The sequence below is a fragment of the Lichtheimia ornata genome (genome assembly GCF_029851405.1).
Source record: "Lichtheimia ornata isolate CBS 291.66 chromosome Unknown scaffold00021, whole genome shotgun sequence".
NCBI classification, from domain to species: Eukaryota; Fungi; Mucoromycota; class Mucoromycetes; order Mucorales; family Lichtheimiaceae; genus Lichtheimia; species Lichtheimia ornata.
In genome coordinates, this window is record NW_026695341.1 from 176,561 (window position 1) to 190,590 (window position 14,030).

At 43.3% G+C, this 14,030-nt stretch overlaps 5 protein-coding genes across 5 annotated transcripts; 2 read left to right on the forward strand and 3 right to left on the reverse strand.

Moving 5' to 3' along the window:
• Nucleotides 1–2,442: 2,442 nt before the first annotated feature.
• Nucleotides 2,443–3,496, reverse strand: O0I10_005309 (uncharacterized protein; the record flags this gene model as incomplete). Its single annotated transcript, XM_058485354.1, has 3 exons — nucleotides 2,443–2,872; nucleotides 2,941–3,064; nucleotides 3,133–3,496. 3 exons carry the CDS (start codon nucleotides 3,494–3,496, stop codon nucleotides 2,443–2,445), a joined length of 918 nt encoding a protein of 305 aa, XP_058343840.1.
• A 107-nt stretch (nucleotides 3,497–3,603) lies between these two features.
• Nucleotides 3,604–5,046, reverse strand: O0I10_005310 (uncharacterized protein; the record flags this gene model as incomplete). Its single annotated transcript, XM_058485355.1, has 3 exons — nucleotides 3,604–4,169; nucleotides 4,240–4,874; nucleotides 4,955–5,046. 3 exons carry the CDS (start codon nucleotides 5,044–5,046, stop codon nucleotides 3,604–3,606), a joined length of 1,293 nt encoding a protein of 430 aa, XP_058343841.1.
• Nucleotides 5,047–5,771: 725 nt separating this feature from the next.
• Nucleotides 5,772–8,394, reverse strand: O0I10_005311 (uncharacterized protein; the record flags this gene model as incomplete). The annotated part of the gene is made up of 4 exons (XM_058485356.1): nucleotides 5,772–5,935; nucleotides 6,003–6,426; nucleotides 6,506–6,627; nucleotides 6,687–8,394. The coding sequence occupies 4 exons, from the start codon at nucleotides 8,392–8,394 to the stop codon at nucleotides 5,772–5,774; spliced, it is 2,418 nt and encodes an 805-aa protein (XP_058343842.1).
• Nucleotides 8,395–9,596: 1,202 nt separating this feature from the next.
• On the forward strand, nucleotides 9,597–11,467 carry O0I10_005312 (uncharacterized protein; the record flags this gene model as incomplete). Its single annotated transcript, XM_058485357.1, has 9 exons — nucleotides 9,597–9,675; nucleotides 9,776–9,873; nucleotides 9,953–10,103; nucleotides 10,168–10,332; nucleotides 10,389–10,502; nucleotides 10,564–10,728; nucleotides 10,794–11,055; nucleotides 11,113–11,376; nucleotides 11,449–11,467. 9 exons carry the CDS (start codon nucleotides 9,597–9,599, stop codon nucleotides 11,465–11,467), a joined length of 1,317 nt encoding a protein of 438 aa, XP_058343843.1.
• Nucleotides 11,468–12,438: 971 nt separating this feature from the next.
• Nucleotides 12,439–13,601, forward strand: O0I10_005313 (uncharacterized protein; the record flags this gene model as incomplete). The annotated part of the gene is made up of 3 exons (XM_058485358.1): nucleotides 12,439–12,520; nucleotides 12,585–13,447; nucleotides 13,515–13,601. The coding sequence occupies 3 exons, from the start codon at nucleotides 12,439–12,441 to the stop codon at nucleotides 13,599–13,601; spliced, it is 1,032 nt and encodes a 343-aa protein (XP_058343844.1).
• Between the last annotated feature and the right edge of the window lie 429 nt (nucleotides 13,602–14,030).

A 14,030-nucleotide genomic window follows, 5' to 3' on the forward strand; every position in this document is an offset into this window, starting at 1 on the left:
CAGCCATTTCTTCACAATAGCCACTGTTGTCCACTCTATGACATGTGGGCGATTCTCCTGCTTCAGACATTCATTTCCATGATTGGATTATGTTGATCCGAGTTGATTTGACCGAGATACGGCCAAAGAGGGTTTACATCAATCCACACATCTAACCATGCTCTATGTTGCTCAACTGAAGTAACCTTGTATGAGCGTAACTCAGCCAAATCAACTCGGATCAACATAATCCAATCATGAAAATGAATGTCTGAAGCAGGAGCATCGTTCCACTGTCATAGAATGGGCAACATTGCCGATTGTGAGGAAATGGCTGTTAGCTCGCAATGTATGGGATATTGTCAATAGTATACAGTATCATTCTTCCATCCTTCTAGTCATGCAAAGTAGCTGAGTTACACAAAGAGGTCCCTCTGCGTCTTTTGCTCTATTATAGTCATACTATTTTACATTAAACAAAGACCACTTCTCATATAGCATCACCCTTACAGCATATGTAAAACATAAAGGTGCCTGTATCTCCAAACTTTACAATCAAACGTGGGCTCTTTAATAGATCAACGTGCTCGCCGGGGTCAAAGGAATCTTGTGTCAAAGTATGAAGTTCATCGTGGCCATTCCCAGATTTCGCAATGTCGCTACCAGCCAAACTGGATCCGGGGGTCGACCTCTTCGACGACGACGACCAAAAAATATTTTTTGGGCTGTTTGCGACATTGAACGCGAAACTTTCACACAAGGTGCTGTTGGCCAAGCCGAGCCCATTGCTCTAATAAAAACCGCATGTTTCATTGTAAAGTCTGGAGATACAGGCGTCTTTATGTTGTGTGCGTGATGCTATATGAAAAGAGGTCGTTGTTCATTGTCAAGTAGTATGACTATAATACGGCCGAAGATGCAGAGGGGCGTGTTTGTGTAACTCAGCAGCTTTGCATGAATGGAAGGGGCAATGCATGATACTACACACTGCTTAATACAGTTTATAGGTTGGCAGCTAGCAGCCCGTTCCTCCCATTCACCCTTTTTACCCAAAACAATGCATGTGAACGATTGTCCTGCTCCAGCTCATCATCTCCATCCTTCAACTTTCTTGATCCGAGAGGTTTTGACGGAGTTACGCTCAAGCACAAAACATCATCCAATTTCACAAAAATCATTTTGCAAAGTTATTTGTAAACTGCCACTTGATAGCCCATTCCTGCCATTCACCCTTTTTACCCAATCCAATGCATACGATCGATTGTCCTGCTCCAGCTCACCATCCCCATCATTCAACTTTCTTGATCCGAGAGGTTTAGACGGAGTTACGCTCAAGCACAAAATATCATCCAAGTATCAGAACAATCAAGTTAATTTGCAGCTCTTCCCCTCTTCCTCCCATTCTCAACTGTTGCCCCATTCAAGTACAACTACTACCTGCGAACGATTGTCCTGCTTCAACCCCATCATGTAAATCCTGCAACTGCCTTGATCCCAATGTCTTTGACTGAATGGGCAGGTCCATGGCATGTACACAGCCTTCTTGTCACTCATCCACAACACACGCTCTTGCACACTTCTCTTCCACGACCAATCGTAACAGCAGTCATTGCAGCAGTTGCTATTAGCTCCATTGTCTCGTACAGCGTTCACAATCTTGTCACTTTACTACATCACACGCTCTTGCACACTCCTCTGCCGCGACCCAAACGTAACAGGCGCATCCATTAGCAAGGTCTTTGCTCCATTTGTCTCCAAGTTGCAGCAACCTCTTTTGCACCATCCTTGACGTGAACAGCAGATAGCCATTGTATAGAAGCAGCTTTATTTACGTGTAGCAACTTTTGTTCAATACATACAACTTCTTGTGGATATGGATATGGATATTGCTTTGATGCATGAGATGGAAGGAATTGGATACATGTCATTATCATATGGCATACGGTGATCAAGTGTCTGTTACTTAAGTTTGTTTATTTGGACCATGGTAAGGAAAGGAAAAGCAATGATGGATGATGGAGGGTATGCTTCCAATAATCCGTGGAGGTCAAGAGGATGTCGATTCATTCAAGTTGTAGCACGGCATGTGTCATAATGAAGCATGCGTGTTAATATCCAATCGCATCATCCACAATAGTAGTAGCGTTCCTTGTGATTTGTGATAATGATGCTTCATCTTGTTGCTGCTGCTCCTGCATAAGCAATCATTCATTTGTGCAACCTGTCAACAATCGATGTGTAACCACCTCATCATCCCATTCTCGCTTGTGCTCAGTGAGTACCACTACCTGTGACCTGTTACCAATCTTATAGAGTAGTTCGATCATTCAAAGACCATCTTCTCAAGTTTGCTACTTGCACAAATCAACCACATAAGAAACAATAGATAAATCCATTTAATCTTTTTTTGAGTCCAACTATAAAGATACAACAGGTATTAAAGTAAAGAGTGATTATCGCTATTTAGCGCATCCATGCTGTTAATGCGAATCGTTGTTGATTGGCGGGGAGCACTGCATGGTCTACGACACCGCTAAGGAAAATGACCATTCGTCCAAGCAAAGGATCCACTGTTCTATCCGCAGCATCCGTCATACCATTTCCATTCGAATGACCATAAATCTTGAGTTCGCCACCATGACCAGGGGTCCATCCAGGATTCAAATACAAGATGGCGGTGACACGTCGTTGATGCGTATCCTCAGGATCATCCGTGGGGAAAGCGTCACGATGGCGTTCATAGCGTGCACCCATGTTTGGATTGTATACAGCTAATTGGTACTCTGTGCGGCCTTGCAGACGAATCATCTTTGATAAATCATGATGCAATGGACCCGAAAAGAAGTTCAATACCTCCTGCAAATGCTTGCTGTTTTCACCCTTGGGATCCAACCTTTTCAAAAGAGAAACGTCAATCCCCAGCAACAAGAGTCGCCTATGCCCACACACTTTCTCTCTTACCAAGTAATCCAATCATCACGAGCGGTACCATCACGGAATGGATCATCGGGATCGTTTTCTGACAATGCACTTGCGCGTGTGAATGCATCATTCTTGAGTAATTGCTCGGCTTCAGCACGTGCACCTAATGATCATGTAACCGTCAATGATGATTTGTATAGGCATAATGAGAAGAGTGTATGTAGCACATACCCTTGAGCGTGGAGAGATCAATCAAGCCATCGACAGTAGCCCAACCATGAGCATACAAATCCTCAAGGACGCGACACGACAGCTTTTCGAGTTGCCAATTGGGGCAACTTGCTTGAGAAGCGACTGTATTGATCTCCTTGTAGAAGAGTCGTTGTGCAATGTGGAGCGGATTCTCTTGGTTGTCAAGGTATTTCAACAACTCATTCTCGGACACCTCTTCGACGATTTCCTCTTCTTCTTCAAGCTGATCGGCGTCGTACTCGTAATCGGAAGGCAAATCGCTCTTGTCATCAGGGAATTCTGGAAATTCAGTGTTGTTGCTACTAGCAACCTTTAGAATACGGGATTCTAGCGTATCACTCATGGGTTTTTGATATGAAAAGGAAAAAGAATGTTTCTCTCTCACACTCTCCCCCGCCGCCCGTCCACAATGACACAATCAAGAAGAGCACGCATGAAAACATTTCAATGTCATACTACGGAGTTTATATTGTTGTTGTTGTTGCTTTGAAGATAGCTGTCAAGATCCCACAATTCGCCGCTATCGAACCCAAGCTCCTGAACCAATGCATCAATGTTGTTACCAAGTTGATCAATGCTTTCACTAATTGAGTTGACTGAATCGATATGATCACTGACGACCTTGGTCATCGAAGGAGGAGGAGGAGGGGTCACAGGGCCTGTCATCATCTCATGCTCTGCACGGGAGAAGAACACATCACCCGTTGCCACCGTTCCAGCCGCCGTCAAATCATTGTTGTTGTTGTTGCAAAATGTTGGAGGGGTCAGGGAGGAGGCTACATTATTGCTATTCTGGGAGGTGGTGCTTGTTGCTGTTGAGAGGTCTAATGGTCTGCTCATCATCATCATCTCGGCTTCGGGATGTAAAATAGGTGTGGTAGTGGTAGTGGTAGTAGAACTAGTAGTAGTAGTGGCGGCCATGTTTTCCTTGTCTTCCTTCTCCTTTTCCTCTTCCATCCTCTTGCATTGTTGTGTAGTAAGTGACATTAATGAATCCAACATGAGACTTGATCGATCTATGTATGCATGATCTTATTAGAAACATCTATCATCATCCAATCATAAAAAATGATCCTTTCAACTTACCTGATTTGTCAGTGCGTGCCAATTTGTGAGGTGATACTGTTCGCACATCCTCCTCATTATCCGTGTTGCTAAGCAAAAAGGGTCGTTTGCGTGAGATGCCATTGTGGGTCTTTTCAGAGAACACAGATGCCAGAAAATGCAAAATCTTATCAATGGTGTCCTGCTGCTGCTGATAACGCTCTCGTGCTGCCAACGTCTCTTGCCATAAAAGTTGATTGTCGTTTTGGATTTGTTTCAAGTCTGTGCTAACCATCATTTGGTGTTTCTTGATAGCAGCCATTTCATCCAAAAGATGTTGCAAGTCTGTCGATGTCGGCGATCGATTCTCCGTATTGTCAGCGTCACGTGATCCTTTTTTGCGTGAAACAAGAAGCAAGAGATCGGGCTGGTCCCGTTTGAAATGTGGGTTGCTGAACTCAAGTCGATCAAGGCATCCTTCCATGGCACCTTGTTGTAAATGAGGCACCTTGTGAAATCCATACATGTTGAGTTGACGCACAAATGATGAAAAGTTGCCATGCTTGAAAAAACGAGGAAGCACTTGCTTTGCAAAGTCCTGTTGTCGCTGCACGATAAATGTGTCTCCCGCATCCGACCATGATATCATGCTATTCGATTGAGGCTCATTCACCATACTATATCATTGTTGTCCCACTTGATTGGTTAGCATATACTGACATGTGAATAAAAAGAAAAGGAGATAAAAAAAACTTACTTGTATAGCTTGTTGAGGAATGGAGGGACATTGCGGTTCATGATTGCTTTCGGTTGGGCCTTGGATCTTGTGGTAACCAATGACGACGGCATGTTGACAACAATAAAACAAGTAAAACAGTGAAAAGTGGGAGAAAGAGAGAGAGGTAGATGGAGACGGCGCCACCAACACACTCATATCAGATACATCTTTCAGGGAGCCCATCTTGTGGTCCCCATGCATCCGCGGGCTTTTAAAAATACACTCCTTGCTTTGCCAACTTGGTCAGCTGAACAACTTCTTTGTTGACCAGCAGATTCCGGAACCTTCTAAAATGAAAAAAGACGATTGGGTCTCGACCTCTTTATCTTTAAGAAATCCTCCACAATATTCTACACCACACAATGATCCTATGTCTTTATGCAGTTGCGTGCTGCAAGCAACGTTGTTTGAATGACAAAAGATAAATCATGATGATTATTAGATTGAATTCAATCATTAACTTTCTCACGCACGAATGATATCCATTCCTCGGAAGTACCATCTTTTTCCATATGCAGTTGAATCATCATGCTATCCAGTAAAGTGGTGAATGCTTTCCAAATAAAACCATACACATAGTATCGATATATCCCGAATCTTCTAGATTGTTCATTACCATGAATGTTAATTCACATGAGAAGCGGTCATTGATGTGGTGGTATTCAAGGAGGAAGACACAAGAGAAGCTTGGTGATGAAGAAAGAGTTATGTACAAGGGAGGACGAGATTAAAGTATGATTAGAAGGAGAAAACGGGAACGTGCTGAGAAAGAATAACAAGTGGGCATGTAAACATCTTAGAGTGTGCTTGAACGAGTATAGAAAACAAAGTTGCCAAGGGATGGGCTACGTCCACTTGTAAAAGATGTGTTGCGACGTTTAAACATTTGGTCTTCAAGCTCATGTTGTTCTAATTGCTCAGAGGGTAACAAGACAGCACGATCAATCGCTGATGGTAGACCTGGAAACAATCATCATTTGCATTAAAATCCGAGTACGACAATGAGACCACCCTCTTCTATATTTACCTCGATGGCGTCCACGATACATAAGAAGGATGATTACCAGCTTGCTAAGGGTGCGGTATTGAGCTGCTTGTGAGGTGTTGGTATCAGGGTATCCAATAGAGCCGCCTACATTGGCAAAGGCAGAAACGCATTCATAGATAACAGTGGCCATTGTGATGGCTGTGGACGACATCATGGTGGCACTTTCGATAATACAAATGCAAAAAACACCTACAATGACCCAACAGATATCGCTGGTCAATTGGCGTTGGATTTGTGTAAGCACAAAGAAATCGGGTTGTCGTATCTTGCGGGATTGTGTCATGACGCTGTTGATAGTAGGATGGCGGCGTAATTTGATAAAAGGAGCAGGGCCTTTCAAGTCATTGTCGGTGAAGACCATGGATTCTTCATCATCTCCTCGATATATGCCAAGAGCACGTTCCTGGAATAGTAATAGTAGTAGTAGGCATGTTAGCATGGATGCTTTTTTATTCCGCTGGCATGAAATCCTGCATCATTACCTGGTACACATTACTGTTACGCATTGAAATGGCCACGGGGTATACACTGATGTACATGGCTACAATAAAAACAAGCTGTGTTCCAGGGTTTAGATGACTCAATGGCAACACTGTAAAGCCAGCTTTTGTGAAAAAAGAAGTTAGATGACATGTATGATGAAACGAGAAACCTATAGCTCACCATTACGAGTAGCCACCGATTGGAAGATGCCATCCAATACACGAGATCCCCAAGGTAGCTCTTGTAGCACTGGTAACCAAAAATCAAGTGCAAGGAAACAAATGACTTCAACAACGGTGATGGTTACCACAATGATGAGTAGCCACCAAGTTTGTGTTGACGGAAATAGTAACGTGTAGCAACGACGTGGATGATCCAGTAGATAACGAAGCCCTTCTCGACGCATGGGTTTGGTACGTGGTGTGATCTTGTACAAGGCCCAAATGATAAATCGTAAAAGAATGGCATAGGCGGTATTACCAACAAGAATCAATGTAATGGCAACCAAAAGTGGGAAGGGTGCATTTTGAAAAGGTGATACACTCGCATCCAGCAAAGTGAGACCAAGGTTGTTGAGTGCTGAGACACCAAAAAAGAAGGAAAAGAGCCATGGGTCTACTGGTGCGTTGGCATTGGAAGTCGACAGCACCTGCTGTGCATAATCTGAACATGCAATGTAACCTCGAAAGCAAAAGGAGGAGATGATAATGAATCCAAGGTAGTAGGCTGGTACCAAACGTGATAAAATATCCAATGCCATATACTCTGCACCACCAATGCGATATCGTTGTTGTCGCGTCAATTGGCTCTTGTCAATGGGTTGTCTCATAATGTCTTCAAAGAATGAATCATTGTCCTCATCTTCATCTTCGGATGTATCAACAAGCGTTTCGGTCAATGGCACATCACGCCTAATCTTTTCCATCAATTCCTCAAATCGGCGTTCTTGTTCTAGTCGTCGTCGTGCCATTTCACGCTGTTGTTCAATATTGCCTGCAAATGCAATGCCTTGTTGTTCTTTGTTGTCATGGACGGTGCTGCTACTGCCGCTGTTATTTACTTTATGATCGTATGGGTGTACTGCTCTTGTCATTTGTTTTTCAAGTTGATCTAGATTATTGGTAGTAGTAGTATCATCCAACACGGTGTTGCTGCTATCGTTGTTGAGATTGATGTTGATTTGTTGCTCTCGTTGATCCATCAACTTGTTTTGTTCTTGCCGTAAATCTTGAAAGAATGCACGTATTTCATTGTGGCTGGTCATCCAGGTTGAAGCTGAACGGTGGCGTCGTGGAGTATTCCGATCATGCACGCCACGCACAGGAGATGAAGCAATTGAATTGAGTGATGAACGGCGGTGTTGTTGGGGGTCAATGATGGCGGAGGATGCTGATAAGGTAATAGCTGCACTGCGTCGCTTGCCAATGTGTGTGTCTAAAGGTCGAATGACAACGCTGCTCGTGCTTTGTTGTTGATGTTTTCTTTGTTGTCGTTGTCGACGTCGACTTTCTTCACGCATGCGACGAGCCTTGTTGAACAAGAGAATGTCTTCAAATCGCTTTGAAAAGTAATGTTTGCGGACAACGAGGACAATGTAGGAGACGGCGACATGGGATGTAATAAAAGAGTTGAATAACATGATGAGGATTTGAAAAGTAGAAAGAGCGGACATGTCAATGACATTAAGACCAGTGTTTGTGACACCAGTTGTTGCCGTAAAGAGAGCATCGATGTAATTCCATGAGGTACCTGGTTGGCAGTAGTAGAGCCCCGATGATAAAAAGATCATAAAGCCGATATAGAGATAATGCAGCTCGATGAAATGTACATGATTCTCCCAAAAGGTGGCAATGGCACGGCGTACTGCCTCCAGGATGCGGACACCCATGAACAATGGAGAGCAATGTCGACTGCAAAAGATGTGAAAGAAAGAGGAAAAAGGGAAGCTTGGAATAACGCGTGAAAAGGGGGAGGAGGTGGAAAGAGCAGGAGGAGGAGAACCAAATATTTTTTCAGCGGTCCACGTTGTCGGTTCATTGCTTTCTTTCATGGCATATACCTAAATAAAGATCAAAGAACCATACATTGGTTGTCTTGTTTACGCAATGGTTCAGAGCTTGGATCGTTAAAAAATCAAGCATTTAGGTAGTAGACATGTGTCTAGACACATATTGATGTTGTTGACCCAGATTGAAATCACCACGAGGTGCATCTTATCCTTATTGAGATACAGTCGGATATGCTCCCTTTTGCTTTTTTGCTTTGAAAACATTTTTGCAACATGCATTAGCTCCACATGGATATCCCTGACACCTTCCCTCCTCTTTGCTATATGCCTTGTTACCTTGCATATGTTTATATATGACATGTATCAAACACACAGGCGGCATTGAATGTATCATTACTACTACTACTACTATCACTCCCTTTTTGTGGCAATGTGATGATGTCTCCTGAAATGGGTGTTGTTCATTGCATCCCTGATTGTCTATTTGCCATGTTGGGTATATAACTCAAGTTGTGTTACACTTGATAACATATGCATGAACAAAGAGATGCTGTGTGTGTGTGCATGTAGACAAACAAAGAACATGGCTATGTGGACATAAACATCGTGTCACGTTACTAATGTCACCTGACGCCATTTAAATAAGTCCCTATTTATTATGTAGCTCCAGCGTTATCGCTACTGCTGCATACCTGCATTAATCATTGCCATTGATGAATCCATCTACTACTACTAAATTGCAGCCTGGAATGCAGCCATATTGGAATTGAGCCTTGATACACATACGTACGTATGGCAATCATGAATCGATCTAGGCTTTTTCTTTATTAATCTTCTCGATTCTTCGCTATTGGATTCTCGAGCAATGGGGTCACTTTCAAGAAAGAAATAGAACTTCATTATGGGATGGTATCCATGCCAAACATGGGATGGGTGTTGTGGCTGCCGAGGACAAGTCTTGTGCAATGCGTTTGCAATAACCGCATTGGCAGCTGAGTCCTGGTAGGGATTAATTGCCCACTCAGCAAGCAAGCATTCTTTTAGACGCGCCTTCTCTTTTCTACTTTTCTTTGACCTTTCTCATGACACTCAACGAAGATCACAACTGGAAATTTGCTCAATGCTTTGGTGACAAGGGCGATTCAGACGACATCACTGAAGGTTCGTTGTCCATCTCTGTGCTAAATCGCCATGCCAACTTTACGCACAACAACTCCACCCACGGCTCTTGTGCTCACTTTTTTTCTCTTTACATTGGCAGCCGACATTATCTCGACAGTCGAATTCGATCACACCGGTGACTACTTGGCGACAGGCGACAAGGGTGGACGTGTTGTTTTATTTGAAAGAAGCGATAGTGTAAGGGTGAACAGTGGTGTGTGTGTGTGTGTGTGTGTACGTTTCATAGCAAGGATAACTAAATGCTGCATGTCAATAGAAAAAAGGCGTCGAATACCGTTTCCACACCGAGTTCCAATCGCACGAAGCCGAGTTCGACTATCTCAAGAGCTTGGAGATTGAGGAAAAGATCAACAAGATCAAATGGTGCAAACGGCAAAACTCGGCTCACTTTTTGTTGTCAGCCAACGGTACATCATGATACAATTGCATCTTTAGGATCATGTATTAAATAAGGATCATCATCATCATTAGACAAAACCATCAAGCTATGGAAGGTGTTTGAAAAGTCATTGAAGGTCGTTGCTGAAAACAACTTGGGCGATGGACCCGTTGCACCCACCTCTCAACTGCGCATTCCAAAGATGGCACACCATGACACGATTGTTGCTGCTGTACCACGACGTATCTATGCAAATGGTAAGAAATTAGGCATGCAATGATGGAGGTCTATTGTACTTATCAATGTTGATTAGCACACACATACCACATCAATTCCATCTCGGTCAACTCTGATAGTGAAACCTATATTTCGGCTGACGATTTGCGAGTCAATCTCTGGAACCTCGATATCTCGGATCAAAGTTTCAGTAAGTGAAATCAATGAAGGGATAAGACTCAAGGACGTGTATGTTAATTAGGGTATCATAGACATTGTTGATATCAAGCCAGCTAATATGGAAGAATTGACCGAAGTGATCACAGCAGCCGAATTCCATCCATATCATTGCAACCTTTTCATGTACAGCTCCAGCAAGGGCACTGTGAAGTTGTGTGACATGCGAGAAGCAGCATTGTGCGACCAATACGCTCAAGGTAAAAGAGAGGATGGCTGGGTACATGAGACGATGATGGTTCTAATATAGGGGGGTGGAATGTAGTTTTTGAATCACAAGAAGATCCATCCAGCCGTTCATTCTTCTCCGAGATCATCCAATCCATATCAGACATCAAGTTCAGTCATGATGGTCGATACATCCTTTCTCGTGATTACCTCACATTAAAGATCTGGGACATCAACATGGATCGGGAGCCAGTGCAGACTATCAATATTCATGATCAATTGAGATCCAAGTTATGTGATCTTTACGAGAATGATTGCATCTTTGACAAGTTTGAGTGCGTCTTTAGTGGTGATGACAGGTAAGCAGCAATCGAATGGAGATATGGTTACTTGTTTATTGACGCCTTTGCTTTTAGCCATGTCATGACTGGATCCTACAACAACACATTCCATTTATACGATCGTGAGGGCAATTCGGATATCATGCTCCAGGCGGACAAATCAGCATTCAAAGCGAAACGATTGGGATCTGCCAAGAACAAGATGGCTCTTTCACGTGGCAAACCTGGCATGATGTATGGTGACAGCTCAGACTTCAACAAAAAGATTCTTCATGCGTCCTGGCACCCACAAGAAAACGTTTTGGCTGTGGCAGCAACAAACAATCTCTTCATCTTTACGTAAGTGTTGGCAAGGAGTAGGGGCATGGATGGATCTCGTTACTAATAATGCGAGTTGTTGTCGTTGTGTAGTGACAAGCAACAACAATAGTAGTAGACAATCACCAACACCACACATCAAGGAAAAAACGTTAACACTCCTCGACATCAACAACATAATCCGCTTCTCATCTACGCAAAGTCATCGATTTATCACCACCTTCTTTGTATTATCTTTCCCCACAACCACCAACATTTATGCTAGCATCGTCCTACGAGTCCCTGTATGCCCTCTTTTTGCTTATGGCATATCCGTTTTTGAACAAGTATTCGCCATATTGATTTCTTTCCAAACACATGATGTTTGCCATGTTGTGTGGGGGGGTTGTGTCTGATGATAGGCTTGACGTTGAAGGGTGGGTGATACATCATCCCTGTTTTATTTGCAATGTTATGCATGGTTCTTTCTATCGAAACAATGTCTATCAGGAATTTGTCGTTGTCGGAATCTTTTTCATGCACAAAAAGCATAAAGTGGATGCATAATTGAGCGGGGGACATACAAGACCGTGTGATGTACGTTCGTTCTCATGCATGCTGCTGCATCCTAAAAGCCCAGTATTGTAGAACCCTAGTAGTAGTCAACATGATAAAAAAAGTCACTTTTTCTCCTCTTCTGCAACAACCCTTTTTTGGCACTTCCAAAGGGGATGGTAACCGAAAAGAAACAACGAAGAAGGGGGATGATGGTGTTGTGGATGAATGGGTCAATACGGCAAACATGATAATGGTCATTATGATGAAGGTATCATTATGAGCGGATAGCCATTGTTGTATTATCGGACATGTAGCTAATGGCAATGATAAACTACCTGAAGTAGCAAGCAATTGATTCCCGGGCATGCAAAAAGAGGACCCTCTCCAAGGATAAGGGATGAAGAGTCGCATTTTGCCCCTTTAATTACCACACAGGGTCATCAGCTTGTCTTCTTTTTTATCTTTTTCTTTCTCTCGCCTTTTTTCTTTCCCTCCTTTTTTTCTTTGCTTTCTCTCTTGTGCGCAGTGTACATACATACACACACGATGGCATCAAAGGATGACATCGACTTTCCTTCTAAAGATCCATACCGTATGCGTCCACCAGCGGCAGCCATAGCAACAGGAGGTGAGGAGCGGGGAATTGAGAAAATATGTGTGTTGTGTCATTAATGCAGCAACCTATTACAAAGACAGACGCGATGCACCACCACCACCACCAAGTATATACACGGATCATCAAGAAGACAATATAGAAAAAAGAGCCAATTCATATCTACCCTATTCCAATCATGCACCAGAATTGCGCCCAGTCGAATTATACATTGATGAAAACGAGCACCCAACAACCACAACAGCACCCCATCACCCGCATGTTCGATTGGATTTGTATAATGCTGAAGGTGCTAGTAAATCCATGCTATCAGCGCCTGCTCTTTCACTTATCAAAGCACTTGCAACACATCCAACGCATCAACATCACGATAATAATAACAATAATGCGAGCACGACAGCACCAAAATCAGCCTTGGGCAATCCACCACTTTCATCGATTGACCTTGTACAACGACGACGACAACGACGACAACGTTGCACGCGTCGCATGTATATTTTGTGTTGGACGATTGCACTTGTGCTTGCAGCTGTCGGGATTATCATTTTCTTTTGTTGGCCAAGGACACCTGGTGTTGCCATGGCAGATAAGGCACAATCCATCTATTTACCAGCGGATTGGGGTCCCGACCATCAACCTTCGTTGAGGGCTACATGGCAACTCAATGTGACATTGGACAATACACAAAACTGGATCCCAACGCGTGTGCATGGCATTGACTTTACAATGGTCGACGATGCTACAGGTGTTACGTTTGCAACAGGACGACAAGAACCTGCAGGGCTGATCGTATTACCACCACGCGCTATGCATCCATTACGTGTGGTATTACATGTCAGCTACGAACCTCCTTCTATCAATGATACCACCTTTCAAGACTTGTACAATGCCTGTGGGCCTAAAAAGATGGGTGCTGCTTCTGATCTTGACGTTCACTTGCAGGTAAGACAAAGGGTTGTGCATGTGCTTTGTCAAGGCAATAACTCAACCTCGATGGTATCCTACGTAGGCATCCTTCCACATCTGGGGATTGGCATGGAAACCAACAGCAGTAGCACAACCTGAATCCGATACATTTGCATGTCCTACCAACTAAGATAATCGCATTACACTTGTCAATCTCTTTTGTATATACCCAACCATCTACATCATCATCATCATCATCACCATCACCATTGCCCATATAAAGATATAATATCTCATGCATGTGCACGTTTTTTGACCATTGGAGGATACGCTACACAAGCATGGGGACCCTTGTTTTATACTAATTCAGTGAGCGGAGGTCAATGGTTGCATGGGCCATTTTGTATAGGAAAAGGTTCCAGCCTTTGTATTTCTGTAATCTTTTAAGCTTGCATGGAGAAAACATCATGTGATGTCTGTGCGAGCTGGTGGATGGGTGGGTAGGGGGGAGGGAGAGGGTAAAATAGAAAAAGAAAATGCAAATGAATGAATGTAGGTGTATAACGGAAAAGGAAAAGGGGGGTATCCAAAGTATGAGCATTGTTTGTTTTTTTCTTCT